The 23,954-nt window shown below is 58.2% G+C and overlaps 1 protein-coding gene across 9 annotated transcripts in view; it reads right to left on the bottom strand.

The window, feature by feature from the left end:
* Positions 1-22,917, bottom strand: part of NFATC1 (nuclear factor of activated T cells 1) — a 141,652-nt gene extending 118,735 nt beyond the window's left edge. For 2 of the 9 annotated variants that reach the window (XM_024350944.3, XM_024350947.3), the window contains exons 1-2: positions 22,411-22,876; positions 7,005-8,103 (exon numbers count right to left, since the gene is read on the bottom strand). In XM_024350944.3, coding sequence (XP_024206712.2) covers positions 7,005-8,103; positions 22,411-22,537 — 1,226 coding nt within the window. In that variant the 5' untranslated portion in view covers positions 22,538-22,876. Of the gene's footprint in view, positions 1-7,004; positions 8,104-18,290; positions 18,491-22,410 lie in introns of those variants that run through there. The other 7 variants (XM_054671817.2, XM_063796112.1, XM_024350945.3 and 4 more) reach the window with 6 other exon arrangements.
* Between the last annotated feature and the right edge of the window lie 1,037 nt (positions 22,918-23,954).

Genomic DNA, 23,954 nt, shown 5'->3' with positions numbered 1-23,954 from the left:
GGACAACACGGCAAGACTCTGTCTCCACAAAACTTAAACAATTAGCCAGGTGTGGTGCCGCACGTCTGTGGTCCCAGCTACTCGGCAGGCTGAGGTGGGAGGGTCACCTGAGCCCAGGAGGTCGAGGCTGCAGTGAGCTGTGATGACACCCTGCACTCCAGCCTGGACAACAGAGCAAGACCCTGGCTCAAAAAAAAAAAATCTGAGCAAAAAGCCACGTTGTTTTCTCCTTTCCAGGAACAGAGCGCCTTCTCCTCCTCATGGCTAACAACAGACATGGACAGAGTAACACTGAGAAGGACCAGGGAGAAGATGCCCCAGCCCTTCCACACACGCCTGGAGAACGCACAGGCCCTCGGCCTCCGCAGCCTCCTCGCACCCTCACACCAGTCCTTCCCATCAGAAACTGGTGTTGCAAACCCCGCCCTCCAAGTGTCAGCTGTGAACTCCATAACAGCAGAAACAAACTAAACAACGCAGGCAGAAAACCGTGGGCTGCCAAATGCTACCGAAGCAGCTCAAGAAGGAGCAAATGAGCCAAGAGCAGGGTGCTCGTGCCGTCAGGAGGCATGATCTTCTCAACTCTGAGCCCCTCACCAGCGGAGGCTGGCAGACGCAGTGCCTTCTCCAGGGAGCTGTGGCTCCAAGGACACCACAGGCTGCGTAAAGCCCCTCGACTGGGCTCTGACCCCAGAAGGCTCCACATCTTGGTGACGAGAGCAGAAGGCCAGTCCGGGCCGAGGGTCCCCGTGACACCTGCCCCCACCCCGTACAGGCCTCGTGACAAGAGGGCTGAGCTCGCCAGGTCTCCTGGGAGTCGGGGTCCCAGCACGGGTGGAGTCTGGAGTGTAGGTTGTGGGGTCTGCTCATCATGGCAGAGTCCAGTTCTGTTGGTTGTGACTGGGTCTCCCTGGGCAAGTGGCCTCAGCCGCGTCCACAGTCAGGTGGCCGTTAAGCGCCTGACTGTGACCCGACAGCTCCCCACCACAGAGCGTCGCAAGGCATGGTGGGGCAGCACGCGGATTCTTCCCGCCATCACACAACGAAACTGCTGGCTCCCCCGACCCCCACAGTCTCCATCAACACCCCGAGCCCTGCAGACCCACAGGAAGGGGAGGAAGAAGGCAGGGTGCCAGGGGCTCCACCCACCCCATGGTGGCAGGGACCAAGGACAGATTCCAACATCGCAATGAAACTGGGTAGGCAGCTCCTGAATAGGACGCATCCACAGCACCACAGAGGACAGGCCCAGCCACAGCCCATCTCCCGCCACAGCCCATCTCCCATCTCCCACCACAGCCCATCTCCCGCCACAGCCCATCTCCCATCTCCCGCCACAGCCCATCTCCCATCTCCCACCACAGCTGAGGGCTTCCTGGGGACCGTCTGGCTTGCGCGAGTCACCTGCTGGCCTGCTCAGCCAAACGCAAGCTCCAGAGCCACCACCGCGAATGCCAGGGAGGCACACGGCCACGTTCTTCAAGACCCTTCAGAGCCAGCCCAGCCCAGTACCCACAGGAGGGACTGGAGACTCCCCAGGGCCTGACACGCATGCCGGGAGCCAGGAGGCCAGCTGAGGCTTGTCTAGCTCCAGAAACAGCAGGAAACAGCAGGACAGGTTGTGGGGGGGATTCCCCAGCAAGGGTTAGCGGGAACCAGAGCCAGGGCGACGTGGCTTCGAGGCTGGCTGTGGGCTGTGGGCTGTGGGGGGCTTCCCTCCCCAGAAAGGGAGGGGCTTACAGGGAGACGCACTGGCAGTCAGTCCTGAGCCGTTCCAGCCCATGCCAGTGTTTTACAAACCATGGGGCAACTCGACACCCTCGGCTTCTTTGCTATCTGTCTTCCCAGGAGGTGATGGCAGCGGAAAGCTCGGGGAAGACCCCACGGCTACCACCTTACACGTCCTGCTATGCTGGGGTTCGGTACAACGCCTTAGAGACTATGTTCACCATCACCACAAAGGGCCCACCAGTGCCCGCGGACACGGAGGTCTGGACAGTCTGGCTCCAGAGCCCAGAGATGGCCCCACTACAGGACCTGGGAGCCCTCAAAAGCCTGCACTGTTCCCCCAACACTGCCAGGGCCCGAACCCCTCCAGTACCAGAGCCACAAGAGCAAAGGGCATTCATTCAAACGCAGGAGGAATCGCTACTGAGCCTGGCAGAGGACTCGTGTCTGCGAAAGAGAAGAGAGTCCACCTGTTACTGTGCTGGGGGTTAGCTGATCTTATTCCAAATTGTGATAAACTGTGAAACTTTCAGATAACTTATGAAACACAAGAGAGTGAACGTTTTCTCAGACCTTTCGAAACTAATACTATGCATAGCAGAAAAGTGACCGATATGCTAAAATCTTCAATATTGCAGCCCAAAACTTAATGTCTGAAATAAACAGGGTTTTTTTTGTTTGGAGACAGAGTCTCGCTCCTCTCGCCCAGGCTGGAGTGCAGTGGCACGACCTCAGCTCACTGCAACCTCCACCTCCTGGGTTCAAATGATTCGCCTGCCTCAGCCTTCTGAGTAGCTGGGATTACAGGCGCCCACCACCACGCCCAGCTAATTTGTGTACTTTTAGTAGAGATGGGGTTTCGCCAATTGGGCCAGGCTGGTCTTGAACTCCTGACCTCAGTTGATCCACCTGCCCCGGCCTCCCAAAGTGCTGGGATTACAGGCGTGAGCCACTGCGCCTGGCCAAGAGATTTGAATATACGTTATTGCACCAACCTAGCAGCTATTTCTGAACATTGAAACCAAGCAGACTCTAAGTAAACATTGTTCATTAGCCTATCTCGCCCCTTAGAAATTCTTTTTCTTTACCTCACTCCTTAGAAATTCTTTTTAAACATTCAGTTCTAAGAGGCAATGTTTCATGTGTAGAAATTGAATTCAAGGGCTGGGCGCGGTGGCTCATGCCTGTAATCCCAGCACTTTGGGAGGCCGAGGCGGGTGGATTACGAGGTCAGGAGATCGAGACCATCCTGGCTAACAAGGTGAAACCCCATCTCTACTAAAAATACAAAAAAATAGCCAGGCGCGGTGGTGGGTGCCTATAGGCCCAGCTACTCGGGAGGCTGAGTCAGGAGAATGGCGTGAACCCAGGAGGCAAAGCTTGCAGTGAGCCGAGATTGTGCCACTGCACTCCAGTCTGGGTGACAGAGCGAGACTCCATCTCAAAAAAAAAAAAAAAAAATAAAAAGAAATTGAATTCAAGAATTGTGCTGTTAAAGTTACCAATAAATTCAGTCAAAATACCTCTGCCTTTCCAATTCCCCTACAACCTTGCCTCTACAAAGGCAACTCCAGAGACTGTCTGGGTGCGGAGAGTGAGACACGTGGAGATGCTGACAGGGACACTTTCCAGAGGCTGATGCCCGAAGAGCAGATGTCGGCACAGACAGACCTGGACATGGATGCACATGGCCTGTGGCAGGTGCCCAGGTGGAGGAGGCCGAATGATGAAGGAATGAGGAAGCAATCACGGAGACTTTAGTTCCTGTCGGTCAATATGAAATCTTTAAAAGCTACCATTTGAGAACCACTATTTATAAATAACCCGCACAGCCTTCAACGTGCACTCTCGCCCTGGCCTCCTCCAGACGCAGCCCGGCAACGCCTCCTGTTGCACCCTCAACAGCACACGGAAAGGTGCCCTGGGAGGCCACTTGCTATGATCACCGTCATTACCCCTGGAAAGAAGCAAGGCGGGAAGAAAACCACTCCTTTCTGATGCCAGAATTCACAGCTTAAGATTCTAATTTTTAGGGGGTATGGCAGGTGGCCTGTGATTCCTGTGCCAGTCTCCCCAAGCTTTGACAATAGACACATCATTCCGCTGAGCTCTAAAATGGCTCCAAACTCTAAAACTACCAAGGTTCTACCACCTACTCTTACTAACTTCACAAACATTATCATGGCTTCAATTGCAGCAAGAATTCAGTACCATTCTTTGGCCATTGTGAGCCTCTCAGAGGCTCTGCATAGCACTGGGGGCCACAGGTGCTGAACAAGCAACAAAAGGCCTCAAAGGACAACAATCCTAGACGGCCCCTGGGAAGGATGCACACAGCACACTTTCCACCAGAAAGCTCCTTCTGGCATAAGGACAGGATTAACGGAGCAGCAGTTCTGTACCACGGTGGGGAGAAGATGGGCATGTCGTGCATTCTCCATCCCAAACTTTGGAGATCATTAAAAATACAGCTTTCTAGTTGTGCAGCCTGAGATCCTGGTGACATTTTCCACGCCTGCCGGAGCTGCTGCATGTGACCGACGGAGAGGCATTCCTGGGGAAGGAAGTCTGGCCTCTCCACCTCGCTGGTAAAAAACTAACATTTCATCTCTGCCGTGGCTTCCAGCTGCCCCAGGGCACCCGCTGACGAGGTCACTTGGAAACAGGGCACAAGGAACCAGGAAACATATTTTGATGTGGAACCAGAACAGTGGGAAAAGGTTAACTGCAAACCCCAGGAGCGAGTTTGGGACATATTTACCGAGCTTTGTTTGTGTGAACACTCAGAAATGTTACGGGCATCACACCTAACTGGGCGCTCTGCAGCCAGGAGATAAAGCTAACAGGGTCACGTGGGCACGGAATTCTTGCTGAAACTCCCAAGCAGAGGAAAAAAAAAAACAGCCACCCATGCTTTCCAACCTCCACACCAAACACAGGTCCAAGGTGGACAGGAGGGGCCGTGCCCGCCAGAACACGACATCCCTGCGGACACCTCGCCGCCCAGGAGACGAAGAAGGAACCAGGACGAGCTTGCGCTTTCAAAGGCTGCCTGCCATTTTTACTGCGACAGTAAGAGCGGGGCTGAGGCGGCCGAACGGTGCTCCCCGCAAACTCACATAATGGAGTCCTACCCAGCGTGGGACTGTGTCTGGAGAGAGGGTCTTTACAGAGCAATCAAGTTCAAATGAGGCCACCAGGGTGGCCCCAACCCAGCAGGACCAGTGTCCTCACGAAAGGGGACATCTGGACACAGACATGCACGGTGGACGGAGAGATGAGGAGTCATGGGGAGAAGATGGCGCCTCCAAGCCAGGGAGACAGGCCGGGCAGATGCTCCCTCACAGCCTCCAAAAGAACAGCCCCTGATCTCGGCTTCCAGTCTCAGGACCCCGCGAGAAAACCTTCCTGCTATGAAGGCCACCCGTCTGCGGGACCTTGTCAGGGCAGCCCCAGGAAACAAATACGTGGGGTTCACCCAAAGGTTCGCAACTGCATTATGACACTCCTCATGCCAAGTCCCAGTCTTGGGACCTTGATGACATCACTCTTCCCTTATCTCGCCAGTTCAGTGAAGTTCCGCGGTGATGGACGACTTTGTCACAGTCTGTAAGCCTGGAGACCATGAAGCGCGTTGTACATGACTGTGGGCTGGAGAGTCAGTGCCACTACGCTTGTACTTTTACTTAAACAATAACAGTGATAGTACAGCAAGCAAAAACAGTTCTTAAATTTTCCCAATGCCTCCAACTGAATGGGATTTTTATTGTAAATACAATCTGGGTCCTGACACAGGCTCGTTGTGATCACCTAGAATACGCCAGCCTTTTAAACCTTAATGTATTAAAAACAGAAGTTGGGATAGAAAGGTAAATGCGCCCACTGCAAGTCAAGAAAAATCAGGGGTAATCCTTGCTTTCTCTCGAAACCTCAGCTGACGACGATTCTAAGTATCACGCCAGTAGAAAGGCAGAATCAGCCATGGGGCTGCTCAAAGAACTGTCAGCTCTAACACTGTTTCTTTGCCACAAGCCTTCAGAGAGGTTTGGGTGGGTTCGTTCCCAGCCTGGAGGCTTGTTACTGCTTGTAGCTCTAATTCTGTCCATGCATGCTCCAGCCACGGCTGAAGCAGGGCCTGAGGCTGCAGGGCCTGAGGCTGCACAGCAGAGACGGGTCCTCCCAGAGCACCCTCACTGCCTGCCTTCCTCACCCTGCAGGCATGGGGGCTGCACCTGCCCTCCGCTCTGCCCTCTGCCGGGTCTCGCCCCGAGTGCTCGCTAATAAAAAAGGAGTGGGGGGTGGGGAGGGACGAAAAAAAAAAAAAAACAAAAAAACAAAAACAGGAAAACACCCAGCCTGGAATACCCCGGGCTGCGCGTGGCAAACGCCTCTTCCTGAGGACACAGCGGCAGCCCTGACGTCACGGGCCATGGGGCACTGCCCTCGACCTCCTGCACGGACGTTTTCATGCCTCAGATAAAAATCCCAGAGCAGAAAGCACTCTCAGGGGCCACTCGCAGCCCACCTGCTGGGAAAGCTGTTTCGTTAGAGATAAAAACACCAGGCTGGTTAAGTGGACCCAGCGGAATTCCAGCAGCCCCTCACACGGTTAAAAAGAAAAACCAACAACCTGGGACCCAAAGAAGGAAGGCGCGTGAGCTCCCCCAGCCTGATGCCACAGCCGGCGTCTCCGGGGAGCAGGAGGCCGTGCTGTTCCAAAGCGTGGCGGACTGGGTGCTCTGGGGCACTGTTGAGCTGCGGTCCCATCTGCACCCGAGGCAGGGAAGGCAATTACTGCAGGGGAGGAAGCGGGAGCAGCAGGCAACCACCGCGGGGGGCCAGGCACGTGCAATTCCCCGAGGAAGAAACTGCGCGTGTGTGAGCCCTCCTTGGGGGCGGATGGCGTCTCCCGGAATTCCCACGTGGAAGCCCTGACCGCCAGCAGGGCCACCCTCTTTGAAATGGGTGTTTGCAGAGACTGAGCGAACACGAGGCCATCAGCAGGCCCCGAGAGGATCTGGAGACTTCAGATGGGAAACGCGCAGACGGAGGCAGAGGCGAGGCGCACAAGGAAAAGTCTGCATGAGGAGGCAGACATGGGGACAGACTCTGCCTCCCAGCTCCACGAGGAGCCCACCTGCCCACCCAGGTCCTGACTCTCGTCCCCAGACACGGCCGCCCCGCGCCGCCCCCCGTCCCGCTCCCCGCGTTCCGCCCCGCCCCGCGCCTCCCCGTCCCCCCTCGCCTCCCCGTCCCGCCCCGCGAGGCCGGCTCACCTCATGTAGGACGTAGGGGACAGGGGCTTGGGCTTCGCCCACTGGTAGGGGTGCTGCGGCACCGCCAGGTACTGGTCGCAGAAGCCGCCCTTCCTGATGTGCTGGAAAGAGGAGAAGTCTTCGGGCGCGAAGTCGGCCGGGGGCGGGGGGCTGCCCAGGTCCTCCCCGACGGGCTCCACCTTGAGCGCCACTGAGGGCGGCTGCTCCAGGGTGGTCTTGCGGGACTTGACAGGGACGCCATCGCCCAGGTCCAGGCTGCTGTCAGTGGTCAGCGCGTTGATGGCGGCCACGATGGCCGAGCTGGTGTACTGGGTGGTGTTGCCCAACCACGAGTCGTCGGTCACGCTGACCCGCGGGGAGCCGTGCGGGGACGGCGTGGGCGAGTGGTGGGGTGAGTAGGGCGGCTGCCGGCCGTTGAGGCTGTACTTCCTCTTGTTGCACGGGGACGCGGGCCTGGAGGAGCGGGCACCCAGCCAGCTCTCCTCAGTGACGCTGGCGCGGGGCGAGGTGGAGGGGGAGTGCCGCGGGGAACCCAGCAGTGTGCAGGCCCCCAGCCCGCGGGGAAAGCCCTCCTCGGGGTCCGTGGTCTTGGGAGACACGCAGGGAGACTGCCATGGCGACGTCTGGGGGGACGCGTACGGGTACGAGTAGTTGGACTCGTAGGAGGAGGCCTCCGAGTTGCAGCTGCGGGAGGACAGGCTGCTGGCCGGGCTCAGGCACGAGGGGTCTCTGTAGGCCTCCAGGCTGGGCAGACTCAGCGTGGCCGTGGAGGGGGACCGTTTGGAGCTAGGGAGGACATCTTCCACCTCCACATCGTGGAAAAACTGGTTATTGTTGTGGTACAGGCCCAAGCACGAGGTTATCTCGATGCGAGGACTCTCCAGGGCAGGGGCCCCATCAGGCCTGGTGTGGCCGGAGGAGAGGAAGTAGCCCGCGGGCCCACCGTCCAAAGCTGCTCCGTACCCCGAGGGGTGATCCGCCGGCGGGATGATGCCCGGTGTGGAGGTCTGAAGGTTGTGGCACGGGGCCGGCAGGGTGGAGTGCGCTGTGGGGAGTGGCAGGGCGGGGCTGACGTTGGAGGATGCATAGCCATAGTGTTCTAGAGAGAAAAAGAAGCAGATGGGGGCATGAGGGGCTGGGCATCACAAAGCAGAAACCCATGAACTCAGGGCCGGCCAGCAACCCCCGGCCTCGACCAACGGACCCCAAGGAGCGGGCCTCAGCAAACATCCCTGAGACCACGCTGCCGGACAGCTCCGGGCGACTTGGAGTGACAGCCCCAGTCCCACCTGGCCAACAAGGCTCCCGTGAGCCCCTCACTGCCCACCTCCCCTCCTCCCCCAACAGCAGCACAAGCCCCCGAACGTCCTTCCCAGGGAGAGGTGGCCGGGTCCTCACGGGTTCCGCTCGTCATTCAAAAACCACCTTCCCCAACCACCCCATCTTCATCCGAACGTCCTTCCCAGAGATAGGCGGCGGGGTCCTCACGGGTTCCGCTCGTCATTCAAAAACCACCTTCCCCAACCACCCCATCTTCATCCAAACATCCTTCCCAGAGAGAGGCGGCTGGGTCCTCACGGGTTCCGCTCTTCATTCAAAAACCACCTTCCCCAACCACCCCATCTTCATTTAAACCCCAAACTCAACACGTGGGCCATCCTTCTCTAGTTTATTTTTTCTCCTAAATATGTATCACAATCTAACAGCCTGTTTTTACTCATTCATCCCACACTGTCATCTCTTTGACAAACAGAAACCTAAGTTCCATGAAGACAGAACATCTGGACGCCTTAGTCTATTCTGCTCACCGCTGTTTTCAGAGCCAAAGACTGCCTGGCACATAAAATGTGTTCAATTTGTTTAATGGATGGATGGTTGGTGGGTGGGTGGACAATGGATGATGGATAGACAGGTAAAGAAACTGATGGATGGATCATGATGGACGGGGGTGAAGGGATGATGGGTAGATGGAGGGTAGGTAGATGGATGGTGATGGACAAACAAGGGAGGAATGAGGGATAAAGAGATGGATTATGGGTGGGTGGATGAATGCATGGATGATGGATGGATGGACAGCTAAACGGATGGATGGATGAATGATGGATTGGGGACGGAGGCATGATAGGTAAGTGGTGGATGAATGGATGGATAGATAAATGGATGGTGATGGATGGATGGATGGACGAGGAATGGAGGAATAATGGATGGATGATGGATGGATGGATGAATGATGATGGATGGATGGATGAATGATGATGGATGGATGGATGAATGAATGGATAGGGAATGGAGGAATAATGGATGGATGATGGATAGATAATGATGGATGGATGATGGATGGATAGGGAATGGAGGAATAATGGATGGATGATGGATGAATGGATGGATAGGGAATGGAGGAACAATGGTTCGATGATGGATGGATGATGATGGATAGATGGATGACGGATGGATAGGGAATGGAGGAATAATGGTTTGATGGATGGATGGATGATGATGGATGGATGGATAATGAATGAATGGATAGGGAATGCAGGAATAATGGATGGATGATGATGGATGGATGATGGATGGATGGATAGGGAATGGAGGAATAATGGTTTGATGATGGATGGATGATGGATGGATGGATGATGGATGGATGGATAGGGAATGGAGGAATAATGGACAGATGATGATGGATGGATGATGGATGGATGGATAGGGAATGGAGGAATAATGGACGGATGATGATGGATGGATGCATAGGGAATGGAGGAATAATGGTTTGATGATGGATGGATGATGGATGGATGGATGATGAATGGATAGGGAATGGAGGAATAATGGACGGATGATGATGGATGGATGCATAGGGAATGGAGGAACAATGGTTTGATGATGGATGGATGATGATGGATGGTGGATGTGTTTTAGATCTAAGGACCTACATATGTAAACAGATTTTAACAGGCTTATCACTGTCAAGGTGCCCTAATCACCAGCTACAAAGAAAACTCCTCAAGGACTGGATGAAAACACAGACTCTGAAATCCCCCTCATGGAGATTATGATACTGGCTCATATCCTACGAATCCATCTTTTAGAACAAAACAGAAGATTCTGGTACACAGCTAGTCCTAAGAATCATTATGTGTTAATTACACTCAATAAAATATTTTTTAAAATCATTATTAGGGAAATCAGTAATTTTAACAGGAAAGACGTGCCTCTGGATTTCTGATTTGAAAAGACTTTTTATGACATCTTGGAACCTCATGATTACATGCCTAGAGGTGGGTATTCCCAGGCCTCTAAATAATACAAACAAGCACATGGAAATTCTATATTCCTCTCCTGGTGCAACTGCACTGGCTGGAAGATACTTTATTCAAGGACAGTGCTGTCTTTCCACTAAGTCGTGGTTCAGAAACCAACACGGATAAATGCCAAGAAAATCTAGGGTCTCAAAATACCAATACAAACCCACTGTATTTACTAACAGAAATGGCTCTAGCACCCCAGGTAGGTGGGAAACACGGCACGGCAGCCTGGTAAGAGGACACACCGTGGCCTCAATCCCAGGAGTCACAGCTGCTTTCTGGAAATTCCAGACACTCGGGGGGCAGAGCCATAACAAAGAGAAAGAAACAGAGCTGCGATGGAGCCACACCTCACAGGTGCGACCAGAAGCTCTCAGGGGTGGGAGGTGAGACCTGCTCAGGATGTCTTCGTATGGGAAGGGCCCCTTCGCTGAGGCTGAGCGCCTTGGGGATGGTGCTAGCCAGGCCCCAGTCCCGCCTTCCCCATCGTAAAGAAATGCCCTCAAGAGGACGGGAGCCACGCAGTCTCCTGCACCGGAGAGAGAACAGGAATGTCAATAAATCAAGGAGGTGGCCAGGCGCGGTGGCTCACGCCTATAATCCCAGCACTTTGGGAGGCCGAGGTGGGCGGATCATCTGAGGTCAGAAGTTCAAGACCAATCTGGGCAACATGATGAAACCCTATCTCTACAAAAAATACAAGTAGCCAGGCATGGTGGCGCACGCCTGTAGTCCCAGCTACTTGGGAGGCTGAGGCAGCAGGATTGCTGGAGCCCAGGAGGCAGAGGTTGCAGTGAGCTGAGATCACTCCAGCCTGCACTCCAGCCTGGGCGACACAGCAAGACCCTGTCAAATCAATAAATCAATAAATCAATAAGGAGGTCTTTCTTTCCCCAGAGCCACAGGCAGGGACTGGGGTGGAGCTGGAGCTGGGCATCCTGATGCCAATTCCAGCCTCCAGCCTGGCCTCTGGTCAGGACACACACACCATCCCCAGGATCTGCCCCAGCTGCAAGACGCCAGCTCTGGGACTGACCACCCATGTTCACTGGCATCCACTGTGCCCCCCGCCCCCAGGCTCCATGCTCACTGGACGCTTCAGGCAAACACCAGGCCCCAACGCTAAAACTTCTGTGACCAACTTTCTAAAAATGAGCCTGGAAAGCAGCTTCCTGGAGAAGGTGAGGTTTCCGAGGAGAATCTGAAGTCCTCGGATCTGCTGGTGATACCTGGGGGGCTCTGGGCCAGGCAAGCTGTAGCCCTCTGAGAGCTCCGCCTGGGCGTCACGGTGGCCCCTCCGTGGCCCGTGCAAAGCCCCTGAGCCGGCTGCATCAGACCCGCTGGACAACAGGCCACACAGGCAGGTCGCCCTGTGCCCCACGCCCCACACGCCTGGGTGACCGTGCCAGGCCAGCCCTGACGTCTGCCCCGCGTGGAGCGCTGCGGAAGACCCGCGGAGCCGTGGCTGGCTCTGCGGCTGGGGGTCTCGGGGGAAGCACAGGGACACAGTCCAACGGTGGACAGAAGGAAGGCGCGGTGGGGGACCCATGAGGGGGTTTTGCCGAGCGCAGGCCTGCGGCTCCTGGGGGGTTCCCGTTGAGGTGCCACGCCGAGCCACCTGTTCACTACTCTGCATTCTCACCAAAAGTTGTCCGAAAGATATTCCTTAGCCAAAAACGCCACATTACATACACCGGCCCAGGAACTCACACCCACACTTACTGCTGGGCCCGCTTATTTGTCTAGAAGCCCTCTCGCCTGTTGGAGCAGAAACAACATTATGTTAGGAACCAGCTTCCATCTCACACCAGTCATCAACTCCAGGAGACCCGAAAGCACAGGAGCGGAACTGAGGGAACACGACGGCGGCGTGGATCCGATCACGGGGGCCCAGCCTCCCTCCCACACCCCGACTTCCTCTCGGAGGCATCCGTGGCCTTCAACCGGCTCTTCAGGCCCCACCTGCTCCACACACTTCCCCTCACTGTCCAGACCTCAAAGGGGGCTTAACTGCAATTGATTCATGTACAGATTCCTACACTTCCTGTTTCCCAATCAAAAGAGTATTTATTTCCAAGACAGCTGATCCCACAGTTGAACTACCATTTGCTGGTAGAAAGGTAATTCTGAAGAATTTTTTAAAACCCTAGCAATTAACAGAGCAAGTCTTGGGGCCTCCCCACCATCCTCCCACAGGACTCAGCCCTGAACTGGCTGCTCAGCCAGTGACGGAGCCCAGAGCTGGGCCACACGGGGTACTAGAGCCAGATCACCAGAAGGTTCTAGATGAAACGGGGCAGGAAAGGGGAGGCGGACCTCACAGGTCTCTGTGTGCAAGTCCTCTAGGGCCGTAGCCCTTGACGTTTCTGTGACGGGGGCCCAGGCGTGAGGGGAAGTGAGGAAGAGGAGGAGACTCCGCCCACAGCGAGAGCAGGAAGTGCATGCAGAGGCCCACGGACGCCTGGGGCACCCGAGGGCCTTTATTTAAACTGAAGTATTGCAATAAAACCTGATTCGATGAGGCAAAGAAACACCATAAAGCTTTTATTAAAAAACAAAAAGGGCTCACCTAAGCATGCGTTTTCCCTGATCAAACAAATGACAAAACGAAAGCTCAAATGCTTGAATTTCATTAGGATCCCTCGCCCAGGTCCTTGGAGGGCGGGTAGTGGATAAAGTTCCCTTGTTCCTCCTAGAAGAAGAGCAAGGTGTGGGGTCAAGCTGCCCCCAGAGGCCAAGCCCCACACGCCGGGGGCCACTGTCCTGGCTGTGAGCCCCTCCCTCCCAGCTCCCAATGAATTTGGTTTCATGACCCACCTAAACCGTATTCAAATCTGAGTTATTTAACTATTCAAAGGGATCATATTTACATGAAGGGAAAATATTCCCAGTAACTTTCTTGACGATTCTGAGGTGCTTGGGCTGATTCATGTCACGTCAGACACCACCACAGAGCTCGGTGACCCCACTCCCTGGCTGCTGTGTCGGAGGGCCTGGCTCTTTGCCAAGGAGGATTCACTAAATGACAGTGCAGGTGAGCAGGGAGACAGCTGGATTCTAAGCAATGATCGCGGAGAGCACATTCAAAATCCCTTAACGGAAGGTCATGGCACGGCCCCTCTGCTGAAAGCGCCACCTCCTCACTTTTGAGTCCCCTGATCCTCACCGGCTCGCTCAGCCATCAGGTGCCCCACGACACACAGGTGGTTTGGGGGTGCTAGGACAGACGGCCACGCGGGGAGCACCCGGCTCTCAGGCCAGCCCAGTCCCACTGGCCTCAGCAAGTTCCACATGTCAGAGCTGTTAAAAGCGATCTCTCTCACTCTGAGAAATAATTCACTTCAGAACCACACACCTTTCTCGTTTCTGAACAACCACAAAAAACTGTATCAGTGCCTGACATTAAATTAATACATGAAATACTTCTGGTCAGGGTTCCCTACAGGTGGGCAGCATTCTAACCTTGCAGACCCCGCCCTGCTGAGCCCCAGGGCACCTGCCCCTCACGACACGCAGTTCCCAGACAGCCACTCCCTCACTCGCTGTGCGCAGGGCAGGACAGCCACGCCTTTGCCTTGCGCATCAGGCCAGCACTGCTGACAAGAATCACCAACTCCAGCCACAGCCAGATCTCTCATCTTCCACAAACTCTGAGAGGCGGCCGTCACAGACGACATTATTTTTCATTTTAAGGAACATTCCCTTCAGCACTTGCTGGGGCTGAACCGCAGGTCGACCCCCAGGCACTGCTGTCACCTCTCCAGACAGCCACGGAGTCTGCTGTGGGTGAGGCCAGATGACAACTGTGAATGTATTGGAAATAAAACAAAACGAAGCAGGGCGATCCACGCCAAGACCTTGCTGTTGGAAGCAACGTGCTTAGCAGGCCTGGGAAACGCTGCCTCACAGTGGCACCGGGACGCAGTCAGGCCCGCGGCATGACAGACAGCAACAGCTTCCCAGACGCCGTTCCCCCAACAATCTGCCAGCGAGAAAGATTTACAAAGGCAAATAGGATGGCCTCGTCACAGCGCAAACAAACGGTATTTAATGTTCCATAAATAAGCACGCCAACGCCTTAATAAGGGTCCTTCGTCCAGCCCGGGGCCCAACCTGGGACATCGTTCCTCAGAGGTACTGGAATATTCCCCCTGGTCCGACGCACACATCATTTTAAAGCATCCTTTTTGAATTCTGTTTTCAAGGAATTAAAAAGTATCCAAGTTGTTCATGGCTAGCTGAGATCTTCCTTTGAAAAACAGACACAGAACTGAAATATTCCAATCTGCCAGGTAACTCCACCCTCCACGGAAACACCTCTAGAACCTCAGGGGATGAGCTGTGCATGGTAATAGCAGGCACACTTTCCTAAAACACTGAACTTGAACAACAGAGCATTCCTAATTCAGCTCTCCCCTGGGACCTCTCTGCTCACCAGGCGTCTCTGCCACGGGTTTCCTGCTGCAGCCCCTGACCAGCCACGGGCACCCCGGGCCCTCTTGGGGAAGAGAAATCCATTTTTGGTGAAAATGGACTTGAGAATAAACGTCTTCCAAAGCTTCAATTCTGCATAAGATGTTGCTTTTCCACAAGTGAACCATTAAATGCCCCAGCAGTGGGCACAGGCCAGCGGCAGACCCAGGCACACAGAGGTTCGGAGGGTGGCCCCGACTGCCAGAGAGGCTCCAGCCCAAACACAGAGGCCTTGGCCAATTTCCTCTGAGTTGCCACGGCGACAGTGCTGGCAGCAGCCAAGCTGGCCAAAATAACTTAGAAAACAGGAGCCCTGGGGCGGGAAGCAGGGCACGCCCGCCTCCCAGCTGACAGCGGGACCCCCTCTCTGCAGAGGGAAGCCCGGGGCCTGCTCCTGGGTGGACACAGCCAGAAGCCAGACCCTGGAAGCCCAAACGCCACTCCCATCCCGCCTGGGAAATTATTTACAATATTCTCTTTTCATTGTCCCAACAAATGGTTACTGAATATCTATTCTTTGCACCTGCTGAGCACTTTCGAAATAAAGAACAAGACACAGCCCCTCCCTCAAAGCACCCCGTGAAGACGCGGGACCTGTGCCCGCAGCCTGGACCTAAGTCCAGCGAGATGGAAGGGGTGGGGGCCACAGCGGCGTGGGCCAGGCTCCCGGCCACACACAGCCACCCTGCGGCTGCAGCCCCCAACCCCGATACACTGACCTCAGCTCTGCCAGGACGTACAGCCCCTTCTCAGGGGATCCGGCTGACAGACTGCCTCCTGGGCTCAGGGCTGACCACGTCCTTTACAACAAAGCTTGACTTTGTGTGCTTAGTCTAATCTATAAAACCCAGTTTGCCTTGCTTTGCAATTGATCTCAGACTTATTCATTTATTCATTTATATCCAGGTTCATCCCAGAAACAACGTGAAGTAGTTTCTATCACCCCTCAAAAGCTGGAGAGTCAATGTAATCATTTAACAATGTGATATAAATAATTAACACCATTGAATCATCATCAAAATGCAGTAATAATGGTAATAAAAAGAAAGGAGAAAACAGCACGGTGTCTCATGGGAAAACACAATATGGACACGTAACGTATGAGATACATAAAGAACCCTTCCTAGCAACTTCTTGACACCGTAAAAGCAGGAAGGGGCTCTTCTCAGCTCTCGCCTCTCCTGCTCGGAGCCCCAACTCCTAAAGCCCAAAACCACGGTGGCCTCTGGAGGGGCAAGGACACAGCAGAGAGGTTTCACAAGCAGCCTGGAGAGCCAGCAGCCCAGTTCTGCGGGGCTCCCAGGGAAGGGCGCAGCTCCGGAGGGCCCAGGGTGCCTGCGAGGGTGAGGTTCACGGCTTCACTCATTCTGCTCAAGGAGTGTTTTGGGGGAATGAGCCCGGTGGGTGCCGGGGAGGACTGTGTCCTGAACCCACCTGGAAGGCGGCCACCTGCTTCTGGGTCAGGAGAGACCCCATGTTCACCAGGGTCCCCATATCCGATGCCAGCAGGAAGCCCGCCCACCTCAAAATGGTGTATAAACTGTGGCGTCCTTGTGAGACTAGGCTTCGAGGGGCAGAGACTGGCCTCCTGTGCGTCTTCCCGGATAAGCCTGGAGCTACCTGTGCAGTCACAGGAGGATGCCGCCGCCGGCGGTGTCCTTCCCCTGAGGCTGCTGTCGCGCACAGTCACGTGTGCACGGAGGTACGGAAGTGGCCCTTGTCACTGGGGGTGCGCTGAGCACCTGCCAAGCCAGACACAGTGCCCAGTGTGGCACAGCCCACCCTGGAGGCCTGGGAGGCCGGGCAGACCCAGCTCCATGGGGATAACTACCCCCTGTGCTTCTTCAAGGAGGCAAAGCAGTGAAATCTTCAGCCAGGGCCGAGGGCCCAGGGCCGCACACTGTCCTGCAGGCCCCCTGGGCCTCTGACTGGGGTGTAGGGCCTGGGTTCTGGCGGCACTGGGCCCGTCGCAGGCCCACAGTCAGTGATTCACGCTGTGAACGACCGGGGGTGTACTGGGAGGTCCCACCCGGCCCCCGATGACTGCACGGGTGTGGGAGCCTCCACCCCAACAGATCCCAGAGGGGCCACCCTGGTGGCCACACTCTCGTGGGACCCCATAAAGAGAGGTCGGGAGTGGGGCGACACTCTCGCATGGCACAACCAGGTAGAAAACTCTTCTGCTGAAATGCCCTGGCTCAAGCCGGGGAGGACTGGAACCAGCTCTGGAAGGCGGCGCCAGGGCCACAGGCAGCCCGGGTGGGAAGGGCCTCCGGCATGTCTCTCTCCCACCCTCATCTGCCTTGGCTCCCACTGACCCCAAAGACCTAGAACCCAGGCCCAGGCAGGGAAGACATTTGGGGAGTGGTGAGTCGAGAACCGCAGGCAGCACGGGTTTGGTTGGAGCGCTTATTTTCAAAAAATGATCAAGACGTTGGAGTTTTTAAAAGAGAGTAGTGAATGATACGGAAAATATGACCCTCATTACAGACTCGGCGGAGGTCCCTGCTTGCCAAGCTCCTCCGGCTTCACCTCCGCGCGGGGCGGGCAGACACGAGGCCTTGAGAATGGGCACAGACAGGGGCGGACGGTGACCAGCCTGGGGTGACCTGTACAGAAGAGATCCCGGGCAGCGGGAGAGGGGCCCAGGCCCAGGGGTGCCCACCCCACTCACTCGCTGCTCTTCGGGAGTGGGGAGTTATTTGTGGTTTGTTTACCTGAAACCCTTATTTCTGACACAGAGAAGAGAAAATGAAAGAAAAGGCTGGGGTCATGGTAGCTCCGGGTAAACTTGAAAGCTGGAGGCTTGGGGGGGTCTGCGGGGCGTGGGGAGACGGCGGGGGGGGGGAAGGGAGGGTGACTGTGGGGAGGAAGGGCCAGAAGGCGGCAGGGGCGGGGAGGTCAGGGGGAGGGTGGCTGGGGGGAGGGAGGAGGATGGCTGAGGTGGAGGTCGGGAGTCGGGTGGGGGGGGCCAGGGGAAGGGGGGCGGGGAGAGGTCGGGGGCGGGGTGTAGGTCGGGGGAAGGGATGGGGAGGAGTTCGGGGGGGCAGGTCAGGGGGAGGGGGGAGGTCGGGGGCGGGGTGTAGGTCGGGGGGGGAAGGGGGAGGTCGGGGGGGAGGGAACGGGGAGGAGGTCGGGGGGCGGGGGGTAGGTCGGGGGAGGGGTCGGGGAGGTCGGGGGGGCGGGACGCGGGGCGGGGAGAGGGTGTCTGGGGGAGCTGGGGGGCTTCTCCGCCTCTGGCAGCGCCACCAGCCCTCTGTCCGGGACCACTTCGTCCACGCCCGTGTCCGGGCTGCGCTCTCCCCCAGGACCCCGCCGCGAGCGCTCGGAGGAACCGCATCCGAGCCCAGGACGCCCCGCACTGCAGCGTCCCCCGCCGTAGGCCCCTCTGTCCCGGGCGCGCCGGGGACTCCTGGGGTCCCCGGGGAGCGACGAGGACGCGGAGGGGGCCTGGGCGCCCCCAAACCCCGACCCGGCCCCGCGCCCCCCGCGCCCTCCGGGACTGACCCACCTGGGGCGGCCGCGGCGGCGCCCTCGTCGCGCTGATTAAACTCGAAGAGGAACTCGAAGTCGAACTCCTGGTCCTCCAGCCCCGTCATGGCGGGTCGGGCCGGGGCCGGGGCCGGAGCCGGGGTCGCGGCCGCCAGGGGTTCGGTTCTCCCGGCGCTGCCCGCGCGTCCTCCGCGTAACGTGACCCCCGCCCCTCCCCCCGTCCCCGCCCCCCGGGGCGTTTCCGGGTTTACATAAACAACCGGCTCGCGGCCGCCGGCTTCCGAGTTTTAAATAAACTCCCCGGGCCGAGCGCCGGCCGAGGGCTCGTGTCCCCCCGGCCCCCGCCCCCTCGCGCGCGCGCGACCGCAGGGGTCCCCCGGCCTCTTGTGCCCTGGGGGTCCCGGCCCGGCGCAGGCTCCTCCGGACCCGGGGGTAGGGGCGTCGGGACCCCACGAGCGGCACCAGGTACCTAAGGCTGCGCCCAGGGCGACGGAATTTTTTTTTTTAAGTTTTTTTTAAAGAAGTTTTCAATCCGGGCCTCCTCGGGAAAGCGGCTGCAACGGTGACCCCCGAGCGCCACGTACGCGCCCTGCGGAGCCCCGGGAGTGGGGAGGTCCCAGCCCGAGGCCGCCAACGCTAGGAACCCCGATTTCAGCCCGACGGTGCCGGGAAGCGCAGGGATTCCCGCTGGGTTCGTGGCGCGCCCCTCGGCCTGCAACCCCCTGCGGGGGGCCCGGCACCCACCGGCCTCTCCTGCGAGTCCCCAGCCTCCAAACACCCGCCCTGCGCGCCCCCGCCCCGCGGGAAACCCGCCGGTCCTTCTAGGGGCACCTCCAAAGATGACCTCCTTGAGCGGGGCGGGAAGGCGGGTTCGGGTCCCACCCTAGGCGGCCCGAAGCCTGTGCGCGGCGGGGATCCGGAAAGCCGGGCTGCTTAGCTGAGGCCGCCCTGGGCCTGCCTCTCCCGCCGCGTGTTCTAACTTCCCCCGGGGTCTCCGCACCATATACACCCGACATGTGGAATAGTAGGAGGATGGTGGGAGTCTGAGGGCGGAGGGGAGTCGGCCCGGGCGGAGGGGTGCGCGTGTCAAGGCTGGCAACCCCAAAGCTCCTCGGAGCGCTCCCTCTGGCCTGCCCCGCAGGCACTGCCTTTTCCAGAGGCGAGAAACCCTCCAGTCCCAGGGTCGTCCCCGGGCTTCTCCCGCGACCCTTTCACTGGCTGGTTTTCTCCAGTGATAAGCCATCGTTCCGTGTGGCCTGATTTAGTTTCTAATAATACTTCTGACTTTGGGATGGATGTTGGAGCGTTGTTTTGTTTTAGTTTTGCTGCTTTTGCCGACCTTGGGCAAGTGGAAGTTATGTTTTCTGTTGAGAAGCCACAACGTTTCATTCTCTTTTCATTGTACAGGTTTTTGTTTGTTTGAGACGGAGTCTCGCTCTGTCACCCAGGCTGGAGTGCAGTGGTGCAATCTCTGCTCACTGCAACCTCCGCCTTCCGAGTTCAAGCGATTCTCCTGCCTCAGCCTCCAGAGTAGCTGGGACTACAGGCACCCGCCACCACTCTCAGCTTAATTTTTGTAGTTTTAGTAGAGACGGGGTTTCACCATGTTGACCAGGATGGTCTCGATCTCTTGACCTCATGATCCGCTTGCCTCGGCCTCCCAAAGTGCTGGGATTAGAGGCGTGAGCCGCGGCGCCCGGCCTGTACATTGTTTTTAAAACTCCAGCCACCTTTTTACCCCCACCATAAAATTATACACAAATGACAGCCCTTATCATCTGTTTAGACTAAAACTTTTTGCTAAACTGTCCCGCCTGCTGGTGGCCCCAGGCCGCGGGCCCTGCAGGGATGGAGGCTCACTGCTGCTGTCCTAGGACTGCACTGGTCTCCATCCCAGAGAAGGGGTCGGTGGGGCGGCTCCCCTGCTGCTCCTAGGAGCCCCCCCTTCCCCCGCCCCAGTGCTGGGCTTCCTTCCTGCAAATGGTTCAGAGCTATTGGTCCAGATTCAAAGCTGCCCGTTCCACAGACACTGGGTGTCTCCATGGAAGTGTTTAGCTTGGACGCATCCTCCCAGAGGCTGGGGATGTCTGCGGAGACAGAAGCCCCGCTGGGTGTGATGAAGCGGGGTGCCAGCGCCCTGCCATTTTCTAATCTGAGCTGGGAAACAACGCTGTGAAGTTAAGTGGCAGAGAACAGGGTGAGCTTTGTTTGGCCCCAGCCCGTGGGGCATTGTGTCTGGAGCGACTTCTGACTGGGTGGCTACCTACAGGCCTGTACTTCTCTGCGTTCTCCATGAGGAAGCAAGCCCGGGGCCTTCAGGAACCACGACGCCTAATGAGCTTCCACCCAGATGGTCCCGAAACCCGAGGGACGCAGGGGAGGCGCCCAGGTCCTCAGATGGGCCAGGAATGGCCTCGTGGGGCCTACTCAGAAGGACTCAGAGTTTTTCCCGGTGGTCTCAGCGATGGCCGGTGTGGAAACCACGCGTGTCCCCATGCTGCCGGCCTGTGTGTATCAAGGACTAGATTACACTTTCCGGCTGGCCCAGTTCTGCAGCCCTCATAAAATACACCCATGTCGGCCGGGCGTCGCTGCCCGGCGCACTGCCTCGCAGCAGGGACCTTTTCGAGCTTATTTTCTTCAGTAGGAAACACGAAAACTAGCCACTGCCCCGTCGTGTTTTTTCCTGGCGTAAAAGAAAGGGGCTCCTTACTACAGGTCGGCCACCGGCTCTTCAGGTACAGAGATCTGAACTTGGAAAGACCTGCCTTTCTAAAGGGAGTGATAATGAACACTGCGGCGTAAGTGTCGCAGGATTTAAAACTGAAACTCCAACAAAAAAATTTTTTTTAAAACTCTGCTACTAGCAAGAGCACATTGTGTAAAACACTGACACGGGACATGGTTTAAACATGTCAACATTTTCTAACATTGGGATGAAGTGGTGTCTACCTCCCGTCCCGTGAAGCGTCAGGGCACCGACCACACGGACCCCCCTCCGTGGAGCTCACGGCCCTGTGCTCAGCTCTGCTAAGACCAGCGAGTTCTCCAGAGCTGGGGGAGCCCGGTTCTCAAGCAAGCCCCGCAGTTATCAGGGTCGCGCAGGAAGCGGCAGCGCTCGGAAGGACGTCTGCCCTTATGAAGTACATATGTTGGCAGGTGTGCTGGCGCTCTTTAAATAAATTATATAAAGTATTTCAGAGCTGGTAAGGAATTTGGAAAAGCGTCTTCCAATTTCCATTAGCATTTGCAACCCCTAATCCCTAAGTCGTATGCTCACACCTCTCCAAGGGTATTTTCAAAGCCACTTGCAGGAGCCCACCCGGCATCGCCAGGGGTGTGTGCCGGGGACGGGCTAAGGTGGGGGGCTGGAATGTGAGATGCGCCGCAGGGGGGTCTCAGCGCCCCCCACACCGGGTTTCAGGGACCCACACTGTGCCATCTTTTTTTCACTATAAAGAAGCAGCTCGAAACTTGGCGGTTCCTTTTCAAACTTGCCTGAAACATCTTCTCTGGCTGGAACTCCTGCCTATAGGATTTCAAAATGGCTTAAATTCGGGGCTGTGCTGCGGCCGCGCTTTGGATCTTTTGGTCCTGCAGGTCCAGGAGCCGGCGTGACGGGCTCGGCCCTGGGGAATTCAGGGGCGCGGCGCGAGGGAGACGCCGCCACGAGCTCGGGGTGGGGGTGGGGGGCGCAGAACCCCCAAACCGCGCTCTTGGCGCCAGAGGGTGGCTCTGCCTCGCTCAGGAAGACACGGGGCATCCTTCACTCCCAAAGAAGCCTCCCTTCCTCCCTCCCACGTGCCCTCTGCGGTCCTGACGGCCCAGCCTCGCCCGTCCCCAAATCGCCGGCCTGCGAGCCGCTTCCTCGGCGGGACCCGCGGCGGCCTCGCCTCGCGCCCTCAGCGCTGGGGCAGAGGAGACACCTATTGGCAGAAGGCGCGCTCGGAACCGGGCTGCCGGGAGCTGGGGGACGCCGTTCCCGGTCCGCGCCGCGCCCCTCCCTGGGCGCACAGACCCGGCCGACCTCGTCCTCTGGCCGGGACCCCTCCGTGCGGGCGACGGGGGCGGGGTCGGGGGGCGCGGCCCGGGCCGTGGGGGGCGCAGGGGTCCGGGGGCGGAGGCCGCGCGGGGCTTACCTTCCTCCGCTGACTTCATGGTGCCGCCGGCGCGCGGCGCGGGCCCCAAAGTTTCTCCTCTCCCGAAGACCGCAGCCGCAGGGCCAAGTGGAAACTTGGAAGGGACTGGAAAGCTGGTGCTTGGCATCCGCGCGGCGGCGGCGGCGGGGAGTGGAGCGGCGGGCGGAGGCACAGGAGAAGCGGGCGCCCCGCGCTGCCGGGGTCGGGTCTCCGGGAAGACAGCCCTCGCCCCGGGCTCAGCGCCGCGCGCCCCGGAGGAAAGTCATCGAGGGGCGTGTGCGCGCGTGGCGGGGCCCGGCCGCGGCCCTAGGACCTGCGCGGTGGCTCCGAGCCCTGCCCGCGCCCCGGTGCCCGCGCCCTGCTGCTGGGATCTGGCGCGGCGACTCCGCCGGCGAGTTCGGAGCCTCTGAGTCTCGCTCTGACGCAGGGCCGCGCTCTGCCTCCTGCCTTTTTAAAGCTGGAAAACACCTCCCCCGCCTCCCCGCCGGCCCGTCGGCTCCCGCGCCCCCTCCCTGCCGTGACATCACGCCCCTGCTGCCCGGGCCCGCGCGGGGCCCCGGGGACGAGTCGCCGAGCGCCCGCCCCTCCCCGCGCCGCGGCAGCCGCTCGCCTGGGGGCAGGGGCGCAAGAGGCGGGGCGCGCACGGGGAGGGGGGGCGCACGGGGAGGGGGGGCGCACGGAGAGGGGGGCGCACGGGGAAGGGGGCGCACAGGGAGGGGCGCACGGGGAGGCGCACACAGGGAAGGGGGCACACGGCAGGGGGGCGCACGGGGAGGGGATGGGGGCGTAGGGGCGGGAACGGGGAATCCGGGGGCCGGGCAGGGGGGCGCTGGGGCTGGCGGGGGAAACGGGGGCGAACGGGCCAGACGGGACGCCTGAGTCCACGCGGGTGTCCGGAGGGAGCCCGGCCCTGCTGGAAAAGGGGCGGGGGGCGGGGGCCGGGGGCCGGGGAGGGGTGTCGAGAAAGCCCGGCATGCTGAAGTCATTATGTAAAATCGCAGGCTTCCCCCGCTGTGGAAATTTGGAAAAGCGCTTCACTGGCAGGCCCTAGAAAGGAAATTCCCATCCCGCTAAATTACTAACAGATTGCGTGGCCGTCCCGGGACGTCGAGTTACTGTCATTTTTATTCTGTAAATATCTGCTCGACCTAGACGGCCTGTGGCAGGGGCCGGCGTGGGGAGGCCCGGGGACGCGCTCACCTGCCCTAGCCGCCCGGAGGGGGGCGTTTTATGGGCGCGACTGCGCGACTTCTGACGGGGGGAGGGCCCCCCGGCCACTCACACTTTCCTCTCTCACGTCTCCCTGCGTCTCTTCGGGCGCAGCTCAGCTGCCAACACGGCACCGCATTTTCTTGTTGGCTTTGGATGGAGGGGGTTGGAGGTTAAAGTGTCTGGTGTGTAGAAATCATAAATCGATTGCAGGACACCCTTATGTGATTTAAACTAAACCCAAAGGCTAAACTCGTGTCTGCTGCGGGGCCCAGGAGGTCCGCAGACCCCCAGGGATCACTGTGCCCCGTGGGTGCCCCCCACAAGCGCCTCCT

The sequence above is a fragment of the Pan troglodytes genome, chromosome 17 (genome assembly GCF_028858775.2).
Source record: "Pan troglodytes isolate AG18354 chromosome 17, NHGRI_mPanTro3-v2.0_pri, whole genome shotgun sequence".
Classification (NCBI taxonomy): domain Eukaryota; kingdom Metazoa; phylum Chordata; class Mammalia; order Primates; family Hominidae; genus Pan; species Pan troglodytes.
The sequence above is the reverse complement of the archived record's forward strand: the minus strand, read 5'-3'. Positions and strand labels throughout refer to the sequence as shown.